This window comes from Haliotis rufescens, unplaced genomic scaffold (assembly GCF_023055435.1).
Source record: "Haliotis rufescens isolate VD_foot unplaced genomic scaffold, xgHalRufe1.0.p SCAF_51, whole genome shotgun sequence".
NCBI classification, from domain to species: Eukaryota; Metazoa; Mollusca; class Gastropoda; order Lepetellida; family Haliotidae; genus Haliotis; species Haliotis rufescens.
The window spans coordinates 796,657-820,602 of record NW_025964235.1 but is presented as its reverse complement, the minus strand read 5'-3'; the positions used below and the strand labels follow the sequence as shown (position 1 = coordinate 820,602).

General features: G+C 40.6%; 1 protein-coding gene across 2 annotated transcripts; it reads right to left on the bottom strand.

The window, feature by feature from the left end:
- Window positions 1–1,342: 1,342 nt before the first annotated feature.
- LOC124140683 (ATP-binding cassette sub-family B member 10, mitochondrial-like) lies at window positions 1,343–23,933 on the bottom strand. Of its 2 annotated transcripts, XM_048384850.1 has the most exons (12): window positions 23,371–23,933; window positions 12,070–12,476; window positions 11,393–11,527; window positions 10,721–10,867; window positions 8,203–8,338; window positions 7,883–7,978; window positions 7,256–7,462; window positions 5,814–5,893; window positions 4,837–5,017; window positions 3,671–3,714; window positions 3,144–3,178; window positions 1,343–1,588 (listed from the first exon to the last, which is right to left on the bottom strand). In XM_048384850.1, exons 1-12 carry the CDS (start codon window positions 23,576–23,578, stop codon window positions 1,360–1,362), a joined length of 1,905 nt encoding a protein of 634 aa, XP_048240807.1. In that variant the 5' UTR covers window positions 23,579–23,933; the 3' UTR covers window positions 1,343–1,359. The 2 variants fall into 2 exon arrangements, with proteins under 2 accessions (XP_048240807.1, XP_048240806.1); XM_048384849.1 differs by lacking the exons at window positions 1,343–1,588; window positions 3,144–3,178; window positions 3,671–3,714; window positions 4,837–5,017; window positions 5,814–5,893 and having other exon boundaries at window positions 6,393–7,462.
- Window positions 23,934–23,946: the final 13 nt, after the last annotated feature.

The window sequence follows — 23,946 nt, the reverse complement described above, 5'->3', positions numbered from 1 at the left end:
GCTACTATGAGGTGATACATCACTTACATCCCAGCAACTATGAGGTGATACATCACTTACATCCCAGCTACTATGAGGTGATACATCGCTTACATCCAAGCTACTACGAGGTGATACATCGCTTACATCCCAGCTACTATGAGGTGATACATCACTTACATCCCAGCAACTATGAGGTGATACATCACTTACATCCCAGCTACTATGAGGTGATACATCACTTACATCCCTGCAACTATGAGGTGATACATCACTTACATCCCAGCTACTATGAGGTGATACATCACTTACATCCCAGCTACTATGAGGCGATACATCACTTACATCCCTGCAACTATGAGGTGATACATCACTTACATCCAAGCTACTATGAGGTGATACATCACTTACATCCCAGCTACTATGAGGCGATACATCACTTTCATCCCAGCTACTATGAGGCAATACATCACTTACATCCCAGCTACTATGAGGTGATACATCGCTTACATCCCTGCTACTATGAGGTGATACATCGCTTACATCCAAGCTACTATGAGGTGATACATCACTTACATCCCAGCTACTATGAGGTGATACATCACTTACATCCCTGCTACTATGAGGTGATACATCGCTTACATCCCAGCTACTATGAGGTGATACATTGTTTACATCCCAGCTACTATGAGGTGATACATCGCTTACATCCCAGCTACTATGAGGTGATACATCACTTACATCCCTGCTACTATGAGGTGATACATCACTTACATCCCTGCAACTATGAGGTGATACATCACTTACATCCCAGCTACTATGAGGTGATACATCACTTACATCCCAGCTACTATGAGGTGATACATCACTTACATCCCTGCTACTATGAGGTGATACATCACTTACATCCCAGCTACTATGAGGTGATACATCACTTACATCCCTGCTACTATGAGGTGATACATCACTTACATCCCAGCTACTATGAGGTGATACATCACTTACATCCCAGCTACTATGAGGTGATACATCACTTACATCCCTGCTACTATGAGGTGATACATCACTTACATCCCAGCTACTATGAGGTGATACATCACTTACATCCCAGCTACTACGAGGTGATACATCGCTTACATCCCAGCTACTATTAGGTGATAAACCAGCTATTTTTCTGACAGTATATTTTCGAAAACTGAATTCTTTGTTCTCATCAGAGACCATATTGATATATCCTGAATAATGAACATGGATTACCTCCCCTTGATCATGCCCCACCCCACGCCATAGTTGCGTAACCCAGGTGACTGAGGTATTTATGTATCACTGTCACTGATACATTTTGATATAGAACTTTGTGTCTGTGAATTATGCCGCTTCTCATCGTGTTATAGTTTGTCGTTCGACCAGTCTCCGGAACATCCCATCTGTCAACAACATGAGTTCATCGTAGCTCCCAGCCTCCACGATACAGCCGTCGTTTATCACAGCTATCTGATTGGCTGTTTTGATTGTAGAGAGTCTGTGGGCTATTGTGATAACTGTCCGGCCTACCATCAGCCTGTCCAAGGCTTCCTGAACAAGATACTCGCTCTCTGCATCCAGGGCACTGCAAATAAAGGAACACAGTAACAGTTACACTGGTAATACACTCACGTTACACTGGTAATACACTCACGTTACACTGGTAATACACTCACGTTACACTAGTAATACACTCACGTTACACTGGTAATACACTCACGTTACACTGGTAATACACTCACATTACACTAGTAATACACTCACATTACACTAGTAATACACTCACGTTACACTAGTAATACACTCACGTTACACTGGTAATACACTCACGTTACACTAGTAATACACTCACGTTACACTGGTAATACACTCACGTTACACTAGTAATACACTCACGTTACACTGATAATACACTCACGTTACACTGGTAATACACTCACGTTACACTAGTAATACACTCACGTTATACTGGTAATACACTCACGTTACACTAGTAATACACTCACGTTACACTGGTAATACACTCACGTTACACTAGTAATACACTCACGTTACACTGGTAATACACTCACGTTACACTGGTAATACACTCACGTTACATTGGTATTACACTCACGTTACACTAGTAATACACTCACGTTACACTGGTAATACACTCACGTTACACTGGTAATACACTCACGTTACACTAGTAATACACTCACGTTACACTGGTAATACACTCACGTTACACTGGTAATACACTCACGTTACACTAGTAATACACTCATGTTACACTGGTAATACACTCACGTTACACTAGTAATACACTCACGTTACACTAGTAATACACTCACGTTACACTGGTAATACACTCACGTTACACTGGTAATACACTCACGTTACACTAGTAATACACTCACGTTACACTGGTAATACACTCATGTTACACTAGTAATACACTCACGTTACACTAGTAATACACTCACGTTACACTGGTAATACACTCACGTTACACTAGTAATACACTCACGTTACACTGGTAATACACTCACGTTACACTGGTAATACACTCATGTTACACTAGTAATACACTCACGTTACACTAGTAATACACTCACGTTACACTAGAAATACACTCACGTTACACTGGTAATACACTCACGTTACACTAGTAATACACTCACGTTACACTGGTAATACACTCATGTTACACTGGTAATACACTCACGTTACACTGGTTATACACTTAGTTATACTGGTAATACACTCACGTTACACTAGTAATACACTCACGTTACACTAGTAATACACTCACGTTACACTGGTAATACACTCACGTTACACTAGTAATACACTCACGTTACACTGGTAATACACTCACGTTACACTGGTAATACACTCACATTACACTAGTAATACACTCACGTTACACTGGTAATACACTCACGTTACACTAGTAATACACTAGTATGTTGTTTAACGCCGCACTCAGCAATAGTCTAGCTAGATTATGTGGTCTGTAAAAAATCGAGTCTGGACCAGACAATCCAGTGATTGATATTATGATCATCAATCCATGCAATTGGGATACGATGACAGGCATCAACCAAGTCAGGGGGCGGGGAGAAAACTTGCATGTAAATTGTTGACATACTAACCTCGTCGCCTCATCCAGGAGCAGAATCTTGGGATCCTGAAAGCATGGGGAAACATAATTACCGGGTACCGGGCTGATCATATATTTCCTTGTACACAACATAAATGTCGTACACCACCGTCAGCAGTATTGCAGCTATATTATATTATCCTGTACAGTATCTTACCATGAAGTGGTTGATAGTGTGAGCAACATCCCATGTCGTCCATCAACCCAGTCACCGAGTCTGACCACCCAATCCGATATAGCGGCCTCTTCATGACAAGCAGTAGACTTGACCTATTCCTACCTGGGTCCCCACGGGGTCCCAGTCCATGAAGTAATGGTTAGGCCAAATATTCAAATGAATCAGATGCAACAACGGTGATCTTTTAATTCAGACATTAATATATATACTACTCAAAAGAAATCAAAGCACATTTGACTTTTTCATATGACAGATTAACTGCATAGTCATGTGAAAAAATCAAGTACTCTTTAACTTTTATGAGTAGTATATATAACTGTTTGACAAAATATATTTATTACCTTCAAGATCGCCCTGGCTATAGCAACTCTCTGCCTCTGACCACCTGAAGGCAAAGACCAAAAGAAATGTTGAACTGTTGAAATGTAGACTGTCACTGATTCCACACTAAAGCGCACTCTTTGATACTACTCAAAGATTGCGAGGGTTCTGTCAGACGATGAATTGGTACTAATCCCCTTTTCTAGGGTTCAGCCAATTACAATCCAGGCTATCTGGCTACAGTGAGACACATCAACTAGGTTAGACATTGTACCCACCCAATCCCCATTAATCAGGGGGGCCGGGATGTAACAAGACCAGAGTCAGTAAAGGGCAGAGTGAATTATGAATAGTATTGACGCTTTGTTATGACAGCTCACTTTGGAAAGGGTAGCCTGGTGTGTCACAGACCTGTACAACAGACATGGAACCCATGAACAGACAGACAGACCGACAGAGAGACAGACAGACAGAGGCAGACAGGCAGGCAGGCAGGCAGACAGACAGACAGACAGACAGACAGTCAGAGGCAGGCAGGCAGACAGACAGACAGAGAGACAGACAGACAGGCAGACAGACAGACAGAGGCAGACAGGCAGGCAGGCAGACAGACAGACAGACAGACAGAGAGACAGACAGACAGGCAGACAGACAGACAGACAGAGAGGCAGACAGACAGACAGGATTAGAACCTGGCAAATCTGCAACATGAAACCACAACTAAGGGGCATAACTCTTCCCGTGAGACCCATCAACTTCGGCCACTGGGCCACCCGTGTGAAGCTGTGACCGCTGAGTGACACTATTTCCCTGGTTACTTGAAGGTGGCCTGTTGTGAGTGTGGGTCGGAAAGAGGACACAATACTGTTTCAGTATCGTCTGTCACCGCAGCTTTCATCCTAGTGATACTTGATCAGTCTACTACCCTACTATACTTGAGTCCCGTTCGGGATTCAAACCCACACTTCCAGAGTGAGGCACCTAATTACCAGCTCACAAAGTCAGTCATCTAACCCACTCAGCCATCAAGGCTTCCACAAAATGAAAGTCCGACAACTGGTAGTTTGTGTAAATTGGCACGGCTCCCATGGCCCAAATTTAACATTTGTTACAGCTGACTACCAGGTACTTCCACCAGTGCAGTGTCACGCTTGACCTGATACACACGGTGTGTGTGCGGACGTACCTGACAACATATGTCCTCTCTCCCCGACAAGAGTCTGGAAGCCCTCTGGGAATGACTGGATAAAGTTGTAAGCGTTTGCTTGTTTGGCTGCCGTAATAATCTGGTCGTCCGTCACAGCGGTGGGGTTGCTGGCACTGTAGCCGATGTTTTCAGCGATGGAGCAGGAAAACAACACAGGCTCCTGGGAATCACAGCACAAGATGGCATATATTTTAGACTTAAAAAACCCCTTAATATTTCAAATCTTGTCAAAGACTGGATGCAAATTTTCAATACACTTGATTCAGTGATTTCTGAGAGGATAACCTGTGATGTAACAGTAACAGTGTTTCAACTTCAAGGACTACAGAATAAACAATAAATTTCAACAGCTTTAGAAGCTGTTACTAACAGCTCGAAAGCATTATAGTGCAATATAAGATAGCTACGCGATAGATTGCAAAGAACAATGATTTGAACATGCACACGCAAATTGCTGACGTCGTAAATTGGACAACATTATTTTTGAGAGGGAAGTGTCTAGTGAGTTGTTCCCCTTAGATGAAGCTGGGCAATGCTGATTAACGTATGGCCAAACGATCGCATCAAAATGTGGGAGAGACATGACAATCAGTATATAGGAGAAAAGGTACAGATAATCGATAAAATTGGAGAATATCCAGGAAATACTAAACATAACCTTCATAAACTTGTCCCACATTGCCAAGGTCGGATTGTAATCGTCATATTAAATACAGGTAAATTTTCTTAAGGCTTGTACATTTTATTAACATCCTTAAAGACACAATACAAAATGTTGGTATCTCATATAAGAATTTGTACAATAAACAACTCAGTCTCGTCGTTTATTTCTTAAATAATGTGGAAGTCTAGCATGCACATCAATCTGATGGACAGGTGACTGAAAAGAGAAAGTACCAACACAACAAAACACAAGTGATGCTACATGGCAGATAAACAGGTAGCACGTCTCTTACCTGGCTGACAGTTCCGATCTGATTCCTGAGCCAGGTGGGGTTCAACTCTCGGATATCTTGGCCGTCCAGCTGGACGCTTCCTACACAAACAGTCACACGTCATCAGCAGTGTTCTACTTTACCACCAACTGAGGAACTACAATTGCCGTAGGTCTATGTTAAAGTATTGCAGTTACAACCGTCTTAGTGCTGCCATTGTCGTAAGTCTATGTTAAAGTATGGCAGTTATGATTATCTTAGTGCTACGATATTTGTAAGTCAATCTTCAAGTATTGGATTTATGATCACCTTCCATTGTCGAAAGTCTTTGCTAAGGTATGAGAGTTAAGATCGTCTTACACAAATGAAATGTAAAAGAAACAGCCCCTTCACATATTGTAATGAGATTCTCTGTCACATATTTGAAATTATATTGATTCTACAAATTAATACAAACAGTATGTGAGGAAGTGGAATTGAGTGTGTATAACTTGGATGGTATGTTATATATGTAGGAGTGGTGTGGAGTGTACTTACTTTGCGTGGGATTGTACAAGCGTAGGAGTGAACTTACCCTGTGTGGGATCATGTGTATGCTTGTGTTTACCTTGTGTGGTAGAGTACCTGCATATACCTATCTTGCCTTGGATCCTACATGTGTATGTGTGTACTTGCCTTGCATTGGATCATACAATCAGGGAGTGTACTTACCTTGCGTGGGATCGTACAAGCGGGAAGTGTACTTACCTTGTGTGGGATTGTACAAGCCGGGAGTGTACCTACCTTGCGTAGGATCGTACAAGCAGTGTACTTACCTTGCGTGGGATCGTACAAGTGAGGGATGTACTTACCTTGCGTGGGATCGTACAAGAGGGGAGAGTACTTACCTTGCGTGGGATCGTACAAGAGGGGAGAGTACTTACCTTGCGTGGGATCGTACATGCGGGAAGTGTACTTACCTTGTGTGGGATCGTACAAGTGGGGGATGTACTTACCTTGCGTGGGATCGTACAAGAGGGGAGAGTACTTACCTTGCGTGGGATCGTACATGCGGGAAGTGTACTTACCTTGTGTGGGATCGTACAAGTGAGGGATGTACTTACCTTGCGTGGGATCGTACAAGAGGGGAGAGTACTTACCTTGCGTGGGATCGTACAAGAGGGGAGAGTACTTACCTTGCGTGGGATCGTACAAGTGGGGAGTGTACTTACCTTGCGTGGGATCGTACAAGCGGGGAGCGTACTTACCTTGCGTGGGATCGTACAAGTGGGGAGTGTACCTACTTTGCGTGGGATCGTACATGCGGGGAGTGTACCTACTTTGCGTGGGATCGTACATGCGGGGAGTGTACCTACTTTGTGTTGGATCGTACAAGTGGGGAGTGTACTTACCTTGTGTGGGATCGTACAAGTGGGGAGTGTACTTACCTTGTGTGGGATCGTACAAGTGGGGAGTGTACTTACCTTGCGTGGGATCGTACATGCGGAGGAGCAGAGAACCGAGTGTGGACTTCCCCGACCCACTAGGACCAACTACAGCTGTCACAGACCCAGACGGGACATTCAGGCTCAGGTCGGAGAAGATGGTTGTCTCAGGACGGGATGGATAATGGAAATTGATATTGTTGAAGTTAATGTTGCCCTGGGGTGACATGGATGGTGACAGACCAGCTGAAACATAGATTGAAAATAACTTGTTAAAATTCACACTACTTCATACACTTCCTCTCTTATCATACGAAACTCATCCACTTACAAACTGATTCTTATTGTAACCCTGTTGGGATTCCGGCTTAGAATAGGTCCTCAGTGGAGTGAGTGAGTGAGGGATGGAAGGAGGGAGTGGAAAGGGAAGGAGTGAGAAGGGGAAGGAAGGGGAGGGATGAGGGAGAGAGAGAGAAGGGAGGAAGGAAGGAGTGGGGTGTGATGGAGGGAAGAAAGCAGGAGGTATGTAGGGAATGGGGAGTGAGTGATTGAGGGAGGGGGTAAGGGGCGGTGGGGTTTGAGGGTGGGAGGGGAGGAGGTAAAGTGGGAGTAAAGAGTGAGTGAGCGAGGGAGGGAGGAAGGAGGGAGAGGTGAGTGAGTTCATACCTGCCACAGGAATCCTGGGCTCTCTGTCCACCAGCTGCCAGAGCCGGGAACTTGCCCCCAGGCCACGCATCAACTCTGTGTAGAAAGTCGTCAACCCTGGAACATAAACCATAATTCACATGTATAAATAAAAAACAACAAAATAATAACACAGATTCATAAACCAACTGCAGATAGATGTACTTACAATCGATAACCATATGTAAACACATGTATTAATGAATCGAGACCATATATCATTTTTGAATTGTCATGTACTTAATCGTATGTTCAGGAAACAGGCCTATTTATTCCAGCCTGTACAAGTTCCGCAAGCTCACCTCCCATGGACACTCCCACGTAGGCTGCATACAGGAGGAAGGCCGACAGCTCCCCTACAGTCATCTGTGACTCGGTCATCATCAGTCCCCCGTAGTAGAAGACTGACAGCACGATGACATTACCTGACATCCCCGTCTGTGACAGAAACAGGGGGAGATAACTCATGCTTTAGACTGACAGACGATGACATTACATGACATCCCCGTCTGTGACAGAAACAGGGGGAGATAACTCATGCCTTAGACTGACAGACGATGACATTACATGACATCCCCGTCTGTGACAGAAACAGGGGGAGATAACTCATGCTTTAGACTGACAGACGATGACATTACATGACATCCCCGTCTGTGACAGAAACAGGGGGAGATAACTCATGCTTTAGACTGACAGACGATGACATTACCTGACATCCCCGTCTGTGACAGAAACAGGGGGAGATAACTAATGCTTTAGACTGACAGACGATGACATTACATGACATCCCCGTCTGTGACAGAAACAGGGGGAGATAACTCATGCTTTAGACTGACAGCACGATGACATTACATGACATCCCCGTCAGTGACAGAAACAGGGGGAGATAACTAATGCTTTAGACTGACAGACGATGACATTACATGACATCCCCGTCTGTGACAGAAACAGGGGGGAGATAACTCATGCTTTAGACTGACAGCACGATGACATTACATGACATCCCCGTCTGTGACAGAAACAGGGGGAGATAACTCATGCTTTAGACTGACAGACGAGGACATTACCTGACATCCCTGTCTGTGACAGAAACAGGGGAAGATAACTCATGCTTTAGACTGACAGCAGGATGACATTACCTGACATCCCTGTCTGTGACAGAAACAGGGGGAGATAACTCATGCTTTAGACTGCCAGCACGATGACATTACCTGACATCCCAGTCTGCGACAGAAACAGGGGGAGATAACTCATGCTTTAGACTGACAACATTACCTGACATCCCAGTTTTAGACAGAAACGGGGGGAGATAACTCATGCTTTAGACTGACAACATTACCTGACATCCCAGTTTTAGACAGAAACAAGGGAGATAACTCATGCCTTAGACCAGCGATTCGGAAACTGGTCTAGTATAGATATTTTAAAATAAGCCATATATTTTCGAAAAAGTACTTGCCGGACATTACAACCTCAAAACGGATTTCACAACAAACAATATAAAATAAAGGTGCAGCCAGAATGACATGTGTTTTTTTTGTTGATTAGTGTATACATGACTTGCCATTATGACCAAGCACTATCGGTCAACATAATATTATGCGCGGTAAAAAAATACATCGTATTCCTTGGCTTCAGGGAATTCAGGTGATATCAAATTTAAATTAGTCAATAAAAATGTGAATTTGGGAGAAAATATCAGTAGACATGATGCTTCACCATTTAAATTGTATTTCCTGTTCTGCTAGGCATTGTTTTATATGCAGAAATAAAGATTACTGTGTATATTTTCTCGTAAACTAAGCATAAAATAGCAATCACATGTACCCACATTTTCTACCAATCAACTGGTGGTTCGGTAAGAAAATACACAATAGTATAACTTGATAGAATTTTGAAGCAACGATGGAAGATTTGTATTTTAAACTCTTATTTCATCAGAAATTATATATTCCAATATCTTGTTATTTTAATCGCAGCTTTTACCATGTATATTTAAAATGATAATAACCCTAAGAGTAGTACTGTGGAACGGGACCCTGATAGCTGTAGCCGGATATATTTCATGTATGGAACTATTTGACCCATCACCGTTGAGACTTCCCATGAACTTGCAAAAACATAATGTTGATAATTGTCAAACTACAATAAATAAGACTTTTAATGAGTGAAAGTCAGCATTTATGATATATGTATACATTCTTTGTCAACTAAAGTTTATTTCAAGGTGTCGGGTTTAGTAATCTGACTGTGGCTGCTGTAAATAACGGTCACTTCACACACGATATCGCCGAAATTAATGTAAACAATATTGAACATGTTGAATGAAATCTTGAATAAATTTGAAATAGATTACAAAGTCCATATATACAAAAAACACTTTTTATAACAAGATAGTGTAATTACAGGATTAAATTGCGTAATTCAGAATGGATTTGTTGCCATGGTATTTCCGGTGTTACATGCTCACAGTAATGTCTTTAGTTTCTGTTGGGGAAAAAACATCAAAACTCATTGTGGTGTGTTTTTATGGAAAAATGTGTGCACTGTACTGAAGAAAATAGGGTATATGTTATGAAAGTGCCTTCTGATGTTATTCTTTTAATATTTTATTCATACACACTCTCAAATATGAGGTGGGCATTACAAAAACACAAATGTCCGATTGTCAAAAACAAGTTTCCAGATCCCTGGTTTAGACTGAATGCAAATGACATTACCTGACATAACAGTATAGGAGGAAAGGTTTGTGACAGGTTTATACTTTGTACCACCTAGTCCTCATCTTTATTGAACAAATGATGCATCACCAGTACTTACAAATCCCCAGAAGATTCCGCGAGCCAGTGCCTCCTTGTACGAGAGCTTCAGGACATGGCTGATCTTCTGGTCATATGCTGCACATTCCTTCTCCTCTTGCGCGAAGGCTCGCACTGTGCGGATATTGCCCACCTTCTCCTCAGCCAGCTGCAGTTAAAATACTATTGTAGTTTCTGAAGGATTAAACACATGACAATGAAACCCAGTATCTAGGACTAAACTCTCTACATGCCACTACCAGTATATAGAGTTGACTCCCCTCATCACCAGGGATGTGATTGGAGGAGAAATATCACTGCTGAAAACTTTAAGTTGTCTCCCCTCATCACCAGGGATGTCATTGGATGAGAACTATCGCAGCTGAAAACCTTAAGTTGTCTCCCCTCATCACCAAGGATGTGATTGGATGAGAACTATCGCAGCTGAAAACCTTAAGTTATCTCCCCTCATCACCAGGGATGTGATTGGATGAGAATTATCGCAGCTGAAAACCTTACGTTGTCTCCCCTCATCACCAAGGATTTTAATGGATGAGAAAGATTACAGCTACAATTGTATGTTCAATATATGACTGGCACCAAAAATGTGCTGCCTGAAAATTATTTTTGTCCACAGGTAGTAGCTCTATATTGTTAGACTACATTAAATGTTATTAGGAAAGTAGCACTCTACCTGAGTAGCATCAGCGAGGGAGGTCTGTACTTGCTTGGTGATGTTCCGCACATAGCGGCCATATATGATAGACACAAGGGCTACAGGCGGCACAATGCCCAGGGAGATGGCTGTAAGCTTGGCGGAGACATACACCTGTAGACGATGGCAACAAAGCAGTCAATGATTATTAGGACCCTGAAGGTAGGACAATATCATAGCCAGGTTTGAAATTATAGTGATCCTGGGTCTCAGAAAGGTTTGATATCATACAGCAGTTAAATGATATGACTGAAATCTTGAATTTTTAACATTAACAGGGCACTGCAGAAAACCTCAAGAACCCCAGCACCTTCCATAGTTCACATCAGATAAATCAAGGTTCAAGAATTCCAATGAAGCCTTCTATCTCAAACTCCATTATTCATTTGTCCGTCACTTGTCATATGCCACCTTCCACTACCTCATTCAAATAATTCACAATATGTAGACAACCTTCCACTCACTCACCCACACCACCACTCACCATCATCCCCTTCCAACTCACTAACACCCCTCCAACTTACCATCATCCCCAACTCACAATCATCCCCCTCAAATGCACCATCACCCCCCTCCAATTAACCATCACCCACCCACCCATCCCAAACTCACCATCCCCCACCCCACAACTCACCATCCCCCACCCCACAACTCACCATCATCCCCACCCCGCCTACAGCCTGCGCTATCGACCTCAGTCCATCTGATATGTTGTTTGTCACTGACTGTCCCACAAGTGACGCATCGGCTGACAAACGATTTATCAACTCTCCTGTTTTAGTTTTGTCAAAGAATCCAATTTCTTGCTTCATAACCGAATTAAATAATTTTTCTCGAAGTCTCTTCACAATGTTTTGACCTGCGACTGTCATCAGATACACCCGTCCGAAGTTTGCGACTCCTCCGAGGAGAAACACCACAAGTAGTATCTGGCAAAGTGAGTTGAGTTTCTCCTCCATCTTCCCCTCCTGCGATGCAGTGTAGATGATGTCGATCACCTTCCCGATACAGAACGGCACCGCCATGGTCACTCCACTCGACACCACCAGCAGCCCTAGTGCCCCTGTAGACAGACATATCCATTAGCCAGGTCTGTAAATAATAGTGTCTGGGCTAGACATTCCAGTGATTGACACCATGAGCATCAATCCATGCAATTGGGATACAATGACATGCATCAACCAAGTCAGCGAGCCTGACCAACCCATCCCATTAGTTGCCTCTTATGACAAGCAGTTGCTTTTTACGGCAAGCATGGGTTGTTGAATGACCTATTCTACCCTGGATCTTCACGGGTAGCAAAATTAGAGAGAAATCACATAGCACTCGTAATATTAAATCGAAGAAATCTTTCCGTAATGAGCTGATTCTCCTGATTACTCACACATAATCACCATGTCAACAAGTGCTTGCTGCACGGGTATTCCAAGAATGTCCATAAGGCTATGTGAGGTACACAGTGTTCATGAGAATGTTTTGTTTTGTTTATTTTTTGTTAAACGCCGCACTTAGCAATATTCCAGCCATATGATGGCAGTCTGTAAATAATTGATATCAATATTGATATCATGAGCATAGATCCACGTGGGATACGATAACATGCATCAACCAAGTCAGTGAGCCTGAGCACCCGTTAGTCGCCTCATATGACAAGCATGGGTTGCTGAAGACCTATTCTACCCCAGATCTTCACATGTCTCCTGAGAATGTGAATACAGATGATCTGTGAAGCACCTTCCAGTGGATTAATACAGCTTGGTGGTTGTGTTGTGGACATTGTGATCCAAACAGCACTACCTGTACTAGGAGTACTTCTACACACCCACAAACAAACACAACATCATTGACTACAGCAAAGTTGTTATTTTATGGACGTGTTTGCTCTTCCCAGCATTCCAAGTGTGATGTACCATGCTTATATTCGTATATTGCTTGTCTGAGTCCACAAGCAGGTGGATTGTCCTTTATACAACCTGAATCAAACCAGAAACAAACAAGTCTTTTTTGTGTTCATGCCCATAGGGGAATTCGTAATCTCATTCTGCATACCACGTAAATATATGTAATCTCATTCTGCATACCACATAAATATATATTATCTCATTCTGCATACTGCATAAATATACGTTATCTCATTCTGCATGCCGTTTATTTGCTGCATATACAATTTTATAATGATACATGCAGAAATTGCTGGGGTAATGGGCAAAAATTATACTTTCAATATGGCCGAAATGTTTTCAAATCGACAGGAATTCTGTGAATACTGTTTATACAAGCCAGAGCTACCATTCATACAAAGTTTCAATTTCATAAGCCTTGTTGCCAGAGGAATTTTGAAAATGTAAAACTTAATGACATTCAGACAACATGAGCGCACTTGACTTTCAGTCACCTTTTGCTTTTTTCAATCAGAAAAAAACACACCACATTTTACCAATAGAAAAAACAGCAAGCTCAAACTTATTGAAATCATCTGAAAACAGCAGACATGGTGAGGTGAGGTGAAATGGGGTTTAACATCACGTCCAAGATTATTGCACTTATATAGCGACCTGCATGCACGTGTACATGTGTGTGTGTGTGGCTGCTTGTACTAGTCCGGACTGATGCCGATTTATAGTGCTAGCACACTGACATACTATGCCGCAGTTTAACATAAATACCCCACTCAGACACAGTATACTGACTCCGAGCCGACCAGTCCTTGTTTTAGCCCCTTAATGCCGAGCGCCAGACAGGGTAACAACAAGTACCATCTTTTAACGTCCTTTGGTATGACGCGGCTGGGGATCGAACCCCAGACCTTCCGCTCTCCGGGCGGACACTCTACCACTAGACCATGTAGGTGGTCACAGCAGACATGAGAATTAGGAGATAAACATACTGTGTTTTCAATGTAGAGCTATGTTACCTGGAGATTTAACTGTGCAAAATTGAATTTGGAATCGTTATTTGTACATATAATTACTTAAATATGCCTACTGACAATGACTGAAAAAAGTACTATTCCATGATTATTAGCTTCTGCGGTGATGCAGCCGTCAAACCAGCTGTTTCAATCAGCGGGGGTTTATTGTGATTTAATAGTCTCTGATTGACCATTCAGAATTGAGTAATTCCAAATTCATGGTAGAATCAATATCATTAGCAGTAAGTTTATATCATAAGAATATATGCTAAGAATATTGACTTTTCAACTGGATTACAGTGCCCCCTTGTGAGGCAGAGTTAATTACTGACAGGCTTAAGTGTTGCATATCCATTTGAGTAGAAATCTGAGGCTTATGCACAGTATAAGCTTGTGAAGCACGCAGTCTGATTGAAAATTCAAACAGAAGTTCTGCCAGATAACTTGGTCCTGGCACCCACCCAATACAGTGAACATGGAAGCTTATCAACAACACAATATCTTCAACTTGTAACAAGCTCTGACATAACAATAGTTGTCAACTGTGGCCTACTCTAAAGATGTCACGTATAATAACAAGAGTTTGCCACTAACGTGGCTATATCCCCGCCCCTGTTGCAGAATTTATGCCATAATTAAATCTAAACAAACTCTAACCTTTTTTAACCGAGGTGGAACTTGTTATGGAAATTGTAAAAAAAAAAAGAGTTTGGAACCTAAGTCCAACTTGCTGCCATGGAAACGTAAAAAAATAAACATTTCTAAAATTTCTAAATAGCAAAAGGCACCAGTTCAGCATGTACCTGACAAACCTGTAAAGTTTCAAGAAAAAATATTGAACGGTTTATGAGTTATGCTCCGGAAACGAACCCTACCCTCACAGAACCTAAGTCCATCTTGTTGCCATGGAAACGTAAAAAATAAAAATTTATAACATTTCTAAATAGCCAAAGGCACCAGTTCAGCATGTACTTGACAGACCTGCAAAGTTTCATGTAAAAATATTGAACGGTTTCTGAGCTTTGCTCCGGAAACGAAACGAAACGAAACAGAGCCCGTTTCTATATCCCCCATCAACTTTGTTGGGCGGGGGATAAATAGGTGATGTACATGTTACACCCAATCTGTGCAACTGCACACTTCGTGCATTGGGCAGGCTGTTTGCCCAGTGGGTGCAATGGATGTGTATGAGTTTTAAAATCTTATTCACAGAAGTCTAAAGGACACACTTATTTCATAAGGATCTATTCACCAAGTTATTTTACAAAGATCTGTTCACTGAATTGTTTTCAAACACAGATGCATCAACATTAAATCATAAATTACTATTTATATGGTTTCTGAACTACTATAAAACACAAATAAAATACGGCTCAAAAATAATATGTCTGACCAAATGTAGACTTTAATGTGTAAAAGTGTGAGAGCACAGAGTGTTTGTGGCAGACAGGGTTACCGCAGGTGCCAATGCAGAGGCAACCGCTTGATAAACAGGTGCTTCTGTTTGAAATCAGGGTTGAGTGCATGCTATAGCCACAACACCTGTGCAAACTGTGACTGAACTAAGCGGTGATGTGATTCAGAGACTCTTTATATGCAGATAACACTGCTTGATATGTGTTTTTATTTAAAAAATAAAGTTTCTTAAGATATTTGTTTGTTTGTTATTTATTACAGTTTATTTACTTAATAATTAGAGTTTACTTTATTAAAAACAAAACAAGTAAAACAATACCAATTTCAAATGCGTGCGTTGAGCAGAACAATTACCTGTACTTTGTGTGAAATGAGCAAGCAGGTAGCCCATATTGTGAAATATTTGGAGAACTACTTTTCATTCACGACTATTGCCCATTGCACGCCTTGGGCAGGTGCACAACTTGGGTGTAACCTATGCATCCAGACATATATAACTGGAGCTGTATTTGTTCAGAAATTTAAACAAACCAGCATATCTCATAAATAATGTACTGCCACATGACTTGTGTCACTGTGCGTGAAGGTTGGAGGTTAAATACACGGCCAAAACCATCCTAGTAACTATGGATGCATGCTGTCATATGTTAGTGAACAGGGTACACAGAGTATGCCCTTGTGTTGCCAGGTTCATACTTTCATGAAGGGAGAAACCATTTGATTTTCCGGGGGGTTGGGGGTAGGGGGGGGGGTGGGTTGGGTTTGGTTTGACATTAAAAAAATAACATATTTAGGAGCTCAATAATTTTTTCCAACATAAACAGGTGCTCAATTATCATATTTTTTAATAGATAAAAATAATAAAGTATATTTTTTTAACACTCTAATGTACATGAAATAGTTCCCTGTACTCTTGATATTTCAACACACACCGTCTGCAAGAAAAGTGCACACCATTTTTGTCCTACAAAGCGAGGTTTATGTAAAAGAATTCAGTGAAACAGTGGCTTGAGGCATAGGGTTTTTTTTTAACCCTCCCTCCCTCAAATCAATCAGTTGCTTCATTATTTGTATTTTTTAGACTCTTTGTTTAAGCACAGGAATCTGAAGTTCTGATTAAATCAACGAAATTTGATGTCTTTTTAATGGTCAAACACCGCCTCCTTCTAGATCATGTATATGGAGAAATTGCATGCCTTCTTAATGATCAAACACACCCACTCCCTCCACAAGTTCATGTATATATATAGAAATTGTATGCCTTCTTAATGATCAAACACACCCACCCCCTCCATAAGTTCATATATATATAGAAATTGTATGCCTTCTTAATGATCAAACACACCCACTCCCTCCATAAGTTCATGTATATATAAAGAAATGGTATGCCTTCTTAATGATCAAACACACCCACTCCCTCCATAAGTTCATGTATATATAAAGAAATGGTATGCCTTCTTAATGATCAAACACACCCACTCCCTCCATAAGTTCATATATATATAGAAATTGTATGCCTTCTTAATGATCAAACACACCCACCCCCTCCACAAGTTCATATATCTATAGAAATTGTATGCCTTCTTAATGATCAAACACACCCACTCCCTCCACAAGTTCATGTATATATAGAAATTGTATGCCTTCTTAATGATCAAACACACCCACCCCCTCCATACGTTCATGTATATATAGAAATTGCATGCCTTCTTAATGATCAAACACACCCACCCCCTCCACAAGTTCATGTATATATAGAAATTGTATGCCTTCTTAATGATCAAACACACCCACCCCCTCCACAAGTTCATATATATATAGAAATTGTATGCCTTCTTTATGATCAAACACACCCACCCCCTCCACAAGTTCATGTTTATATATAGAAATGGTATGCCTTCTTAATGATCAAACACACCAACTCCCTCCATAAGTTCATGTATATATATAGAAATTGTATGCCTTCTTAATGATCAAACACACCCACCCCCTCCACAAGTTCATATATATATAGAAATGGTATGCCTTCTTAATGATCAAACACACCCACCCCCTCCACAAGTTCATGTATATATATAGAAATGGTATGCCTTCTTAATGATCAAACACACCCACCCCTCCACAAGTTCATGTATATATATAAAGAAATTGTATGCCTTCTTAATGATCAAACACACCCACTCCCTCCATAAGTTCATATATATATATAGAAATTGCATGCCTTCTTTATGATCAAACACACCCACTCCCTCCATAAGTTCATATATATATAGAAATTGTATGCCTTCTTAATGATCAAACACACCCACCCCCTCCACAAGTTCATATATATATAGAAATTGTATGCCTTCTTTATGATCAAACACACCCACCCCCTCCACAAGTTCATGTTTATATATAGAAATGGTATGCCTTCTTAATGATCAAACACACCCACTCCCTCCATAAGTTCATGTATATATAAAGAAATTGTATGCCTTCTTAATGATCAAACACACCCACCCCCTCCACAAGTTCATGTATATATAGAAATTGTATGCCTTCTTAATGATCAAACACACCCACCCCTCCACAAGTTCATATATATATATAAATTGTATGCCTTCTTAATGATCAAACACACCAACTCCCTCCATAAGTTCATGTATATATATAGAAATTGTATGCCTTCTTAATGATCAAACACACCCACCCCCTCCACAAGTTCATATATATATAGAAATGGTATGCCTTCTTAATGATCAAACACACCCACACCCTCCACAAGTTCATGTATATATATAGAAATGGTATGCCTTCTTAATGATCAAACACACCCACTCCCTCCACAAGTTCATGTATATATATAGAAATTGTATGCCTTCTTAATGATCAAACACACCCACTCCCTCCATAAGTTCATATATATATAGAAATTGTATGCCTTCTTAATGATCAAACACACCCACTCCCTCCACAAGTTCATATATATATAGAAATTGTATGCCTTCTTAATGATCAAACACACCCACCCCCTCCACAAGTTCATGTATATATAGAAATTGTATGCCTTCTTAATGATCAAACACGCCCACTCCGTCCACAAGTTCATGTATATATAGAAATTGTATGCCTTCTTAATGATCAAACACACCCACCCCCTCCACAAGTTCATCTATACATAGAAATTGTATGCCTTCTTAATGATCAAACACGCCCACTCCGTCCACAAGTTCATGTATATATATATATATAGAAATGGTATGCCTTCTTAATGATCAAACACACCCACCCCTCCAAAAGTTCATGTATATATAGAAATTGTATGCCTTCTTAATGATCAAACACACCCACCCCCTCCACAAGTTCATGTATATATATATAGAAATGGTATGCCTTCTTATGATCAAACACGCCCACTCCGTCCACAAGTTCATGTATATATATATATATAGAAATGGTATGCCTTCTTAATGATCAAACACACCAACCCCCTCCATACGTTCATGTATATATAGAAATTGTATGCCTTCTTAATGATCAAACACACCCACCCCCTCCACAAGTTCATATATATATAGAAATTGTATGCCTTCTTAATGATCAAACACACCAACTCCCTCCATAAGTTCATGTATATATAAAGAAATGGTATGCCTTCTTAATGATCAAACACACCCACCCCTCCATAAGATCATGTATATATAGAAATGGTATGCATTCTTAATGATCAAACACACCCATCCCCTCCATAAGATCATGTATATATAGAAATTGCATGCCTTCTTAATGATCAAACACACCCATCCCCTCCACAAGTTCATGTATATATAGAAATTGTATGCCTTCTTAATGGTCAAACACACCCACCCCTCCACAAGTTCATGTATATATAGAAATTGCATGCCTTCTTAATGATCAAACACACTCACTCCCTCCACAAGTTCATGTATATATATATAGAAATTGTATGCCTTCTTAATGATCAAACACGCCCACCCCTCCACAAGTTCATGTATATATAGAAATTGTATGCCTTCTTAATGATCAAACTCACTCACTCCCTCCACAAGTTCATGTATATATAGAAATTGTATGCCTTCTTAATGATCAAACACACCCATCCCCTCCACAAGTTCATATATATATAGAAATTGTATGCCTTCTTAATGATCAAACACGCCCACCCCCTCCACAAGTTCATGTATATATAGAAATTGTATGCCTTCTTAATGATCAAACACACTCACTCCCTCCACAAGTTCATGTATATATAGAAATTGTATGCCTTCTTAATGATCAAACACACTCACTCCCTCCACAAGTTCATGTATATATAGAAATTGTATGCCTTCTTAATGATCAAACACACCCATCCCCTCCACAAGTTCATATATATATAGAAATTGTATGCCTTCTTAATGATCAAAACCACCAACCCTCCTCCTTCTACATCATGCATATGGAGAAATTTCATGCATTTTTTATTTTCAAACACCTTCTGAGTATATAGAGTCACGGATGTTTGAAAGAAAGCAGTAAGATAAAGTCCTAGATGTTAACACCACATTATGAGCTATGTCCCTGGCCATCACACAATCAACCAAGCCTGACCGCTCAATCCAATTAGTTGCCTCTCAAGACATGCATAGGATGCTGGGAACCTATTCTTACCCAGAATGCCATCAGGGTTGTATGAGATATGCTCTCTGAAGTGCTTACAAACTTTCATCAAGAAATATCGACCGGTTTATGAGTTATGCTGGACAAAATGCTATACTATCATTTGAACCTAAAAATTGACACCAAAATTGTTATTTCCCTAGAAAACACAAAAATGAAATATTTATCAAATTAAAGATAAACAAAAGACGTGATATAGTTTCAGCCTTGGTGGTAACCATGGTAGCCAAAGCATGAAATTAGAGGGAATTCTTGAGCCATTTATTGGTGAGGCAGATTGCATTTCAAGTACAGTAAACTACAGTAGTAACGTTCTCAAAGGGACCACTAATTTGAGTTTGTTAGAACAGCCATAGTTCGTTATAAGCATACATACAGTTTATATATATAGCAAATGGCCGGGACCAAAACATAACTTTCTTATATCCGTCAGTTCGTTATAAGCGTGTTCGTTATAAACATAGTTTACTGTATGAAACACTGGGGACTTACTTCACTCTGCAATTCCTGAAAATGCTACCAGGCAATCTACTACAGAAGTGACAATAAATTATACACAACCAGTTGGCTAATTGCCATTACAGACTAATCACAAATTTAAATACCAATAGAATATGTTGGCATGAAATTAACACATTTATTTAAACCCTGCAAACTGAAAAGCCTGGGAAAACAATGGAAATTTATGTTATGATAAATTTCATTATTTGAAATGAAAACCTTTCAAGTTCAGCATGTCATGTATCTTTTCATTACTTGTTTATCAGCTCACTTCATCATTTGTGTACCAGCAATAATTAAATGTCCAACTGAGCCATCTGTATTCCAGATCAATAATGATATATATATCTTCCTTTCATCCCCTGCTATTACCAGCTGATATCCCAGTTATCTCCCTAGCAGTGGAACAAAACACCCTGGCACTGACAGCAGACAGCCATTGTTGTAACATTGTTAGGAGTGAATGAATGTTGTTGTATACAGCTGCTTGCACTATTGCAGCCGTTACAGGTTTGGGATCAGGCAACGATCCCTACAGCATTGCACAGGGCTCCATTCGGCCATACAAAACATGCACCAGGGCAACCTATTTTTGAAAAATGTAACCTAATATTTATGTCTACATGCACTAAGTGCATGTCAAAACAAAGATGTTTTGTCTGACTAACCCTATTTTCTCCACACAAAACTCTGTGAACAAACTCACTGCCTCCAAGCTTACCTTACTACGTCACTAACCCCTGTGTGTCGAGTAATTCATGACACTTGACACAATCATCAGAGATCAGAGATTTTACATATTTAGACAAGTTTAGGTATCTATGTTTCAACAAATAAATTGATGGAACCAGGATGCAAGCTGGTTTTGTCTGATGCAACTAGCTTTTTATGTCACCATGCACTTGGTGCAAGTTAAATGAAGTTCCTTAAATCGGTGCTGCTCAACACTGTGGCCAACCGATCCCCATGCACAACCAGCATGGGGTACTGTGGGTCAACTCTGCCCCCAAATCCACACAGGGTACACAATGTTACTAGTTCCTATATAATAACATCTTTTTAAGGAAAGGGCATTAACTGACTATAAAAGTCCAGTTTCCACCCTTGCTGAACTAGACTGGAATTCCGGAGCTACATTTTATTATAATACAGGTCTTGATTATCGATCAGATCATCTCGTGGGCACTGCCAAATTGTTTGAAGCAAATGCAAGTGATAGGAGAGATGGAATCCGATTGGTCAATAGGAAGGACATAGAAGGAACATAACCCTTAATAGCCATTGGTGGCACTACGATTGAGCCACGAAATTCCAGCCTAGTTTGGCAAGGGTGGAAACTGGACTTTTAAAGTCAGATTACTATTATCATGTCTCAGTCCAAGCACTGCACACAACATGACCATGATGACACCATCCACTGTTGTCGTTGCTTATTGATAATGTTATGCAAACAAATCGATTCCAGTGAAGTTTCCTAGAGGGCCTTCATTATTTTTCTTGAAATGTCTGTGTAACATCCTTCTAAAACTCATTACTGAACGCCTTGTCCTTGAGCATTTTGATATAACAGCACTTCACGACTGCCATGGCTTGCTTAATTTCTAATTAGCAGAACATACATGATGCATATGAGTTTTCATGTACAAAGGATGAAGGCCCTTTTTCGCCGACTGAAAATGTCAAACTTTAATTTCATGGAAAACTTTGAAATGTTGGTATGATAATTATCAGATATGACAGTCTGAAAACAAACATTTTTTTTCTTTCTAACATGTTGGACTTTCAGCAGGATCAAATAAAAAAGTTGCTCTGAAATGAGTGGAAAGGGCCAACATGTTTTTTAACTCTCAGATACAAACAAACTATCATCAAGTCCTTTAACCAAGATTAATTTTTAGATCCTGTGGGCATTCATGTTTGTTTGTTTGTTTGTTTGTTGTTTAATGCCGCACTCAGCAATATTCCAGCTATATGACAGCAGTCTGTAAATAATCAAGCCTGGACCAGACAATCCAGTGATTGACATCACAAGCATCGATCTACGCAATTGGGATTTGATGACATGCATCAACCAAGACACCGAGTCTGACCCTCCGATCCCGTTAGTCGCTTTTTACGACAAGCATAAAGTCCTGTACTTCCCCGGATCTTCACGGGTCGTTGGCATTCCGGAATATTTCCAATTTCAGTAACATTTTATCTGTAACAATTAGGCATCAATGATCCAATCACTACATCTAGTTCTCTGCAAATCACTCCAATACTAATAATAATTTCCTAATTCCATACCTCATAACTCTCTGAAAAACATCTATCCCTTTACTTGGATATTTAATGTAATATGGGTGGTGGGTGGCCTAATTGTTTAAGTGGTCGCTTGTCACACAGCCATGCGTTACTAAATGTACCCCAAAATACTACTCACTCACTCCATTTATGCTTAGTCATAGTATGACATGACACTCACCTGCTAATTTCAATCTTTCAGGTTTGGCCAAGCCAATAAGTCGCTTTACATCTGAAATCTTGGGGACGGCAGTTTTTGAACTGTTTGGTACTTTTGGGACCTTCTGACGCCATATAGGGGAAGTTTTCACTGTCCGGTACTGTACGACAACCTTCCACAAAGATGATTGCCGCAAAGTTATCCCTCCAAGTATTCTTATAGAGTTCATATTGCGTGGTATGTTGTGTGTGGCGCATGCGATCGCCGTGAATGTGTCTGCACAGATGGGTATTTCTGAGTCCGTCCCGTTAGCACAGTTTCTGACACTATGACCGTGGCTCCGTGACAGTTAAGAGCCTCGCCTCGCCGACTAAATTGGCCCACAGGCTTATGCAACAGTTCACGGCCAGTGACAGCTGCCTTCCCAAGGACGATACAAACATGTCATTTTTATTTTAATTGATGACAATAAATCCAAGTTCATAATTACGTGTTTCTTTTCATTGTTATATTCTAAATGTATCAATAAGCACATTAACTAGATTCTACACGTGAATAGAAGTGCGCTGACATTTTGCTTTACAGCGCCCTCTACGA

Excerpts from the sequence above, each read along its gene's own strand:
- LOC124140683 (XM_048384849.1), bottom strand. The coding sequence starts at position 23,578 with ATGAACTCTATAAGAATACTTGGAGGGATAACTTTGCGGCAATCATCT. Across the intron at positions 11,528-12,069 it reads TAGGCGGGGTGGGGATGATG|GTGTATGTCTCCGCCAAGCT; the intron begins GTGAGTTGTGGG and ends CATCGTCTACAG. Across the intron at positions 7,463-7,882 it reads GCCCAGGATTCCTGTGGCAG|CTGGTCTGTCACCATCCATG; the intron begins GTATGAACTCAC and ends TCTATGTTTCAG.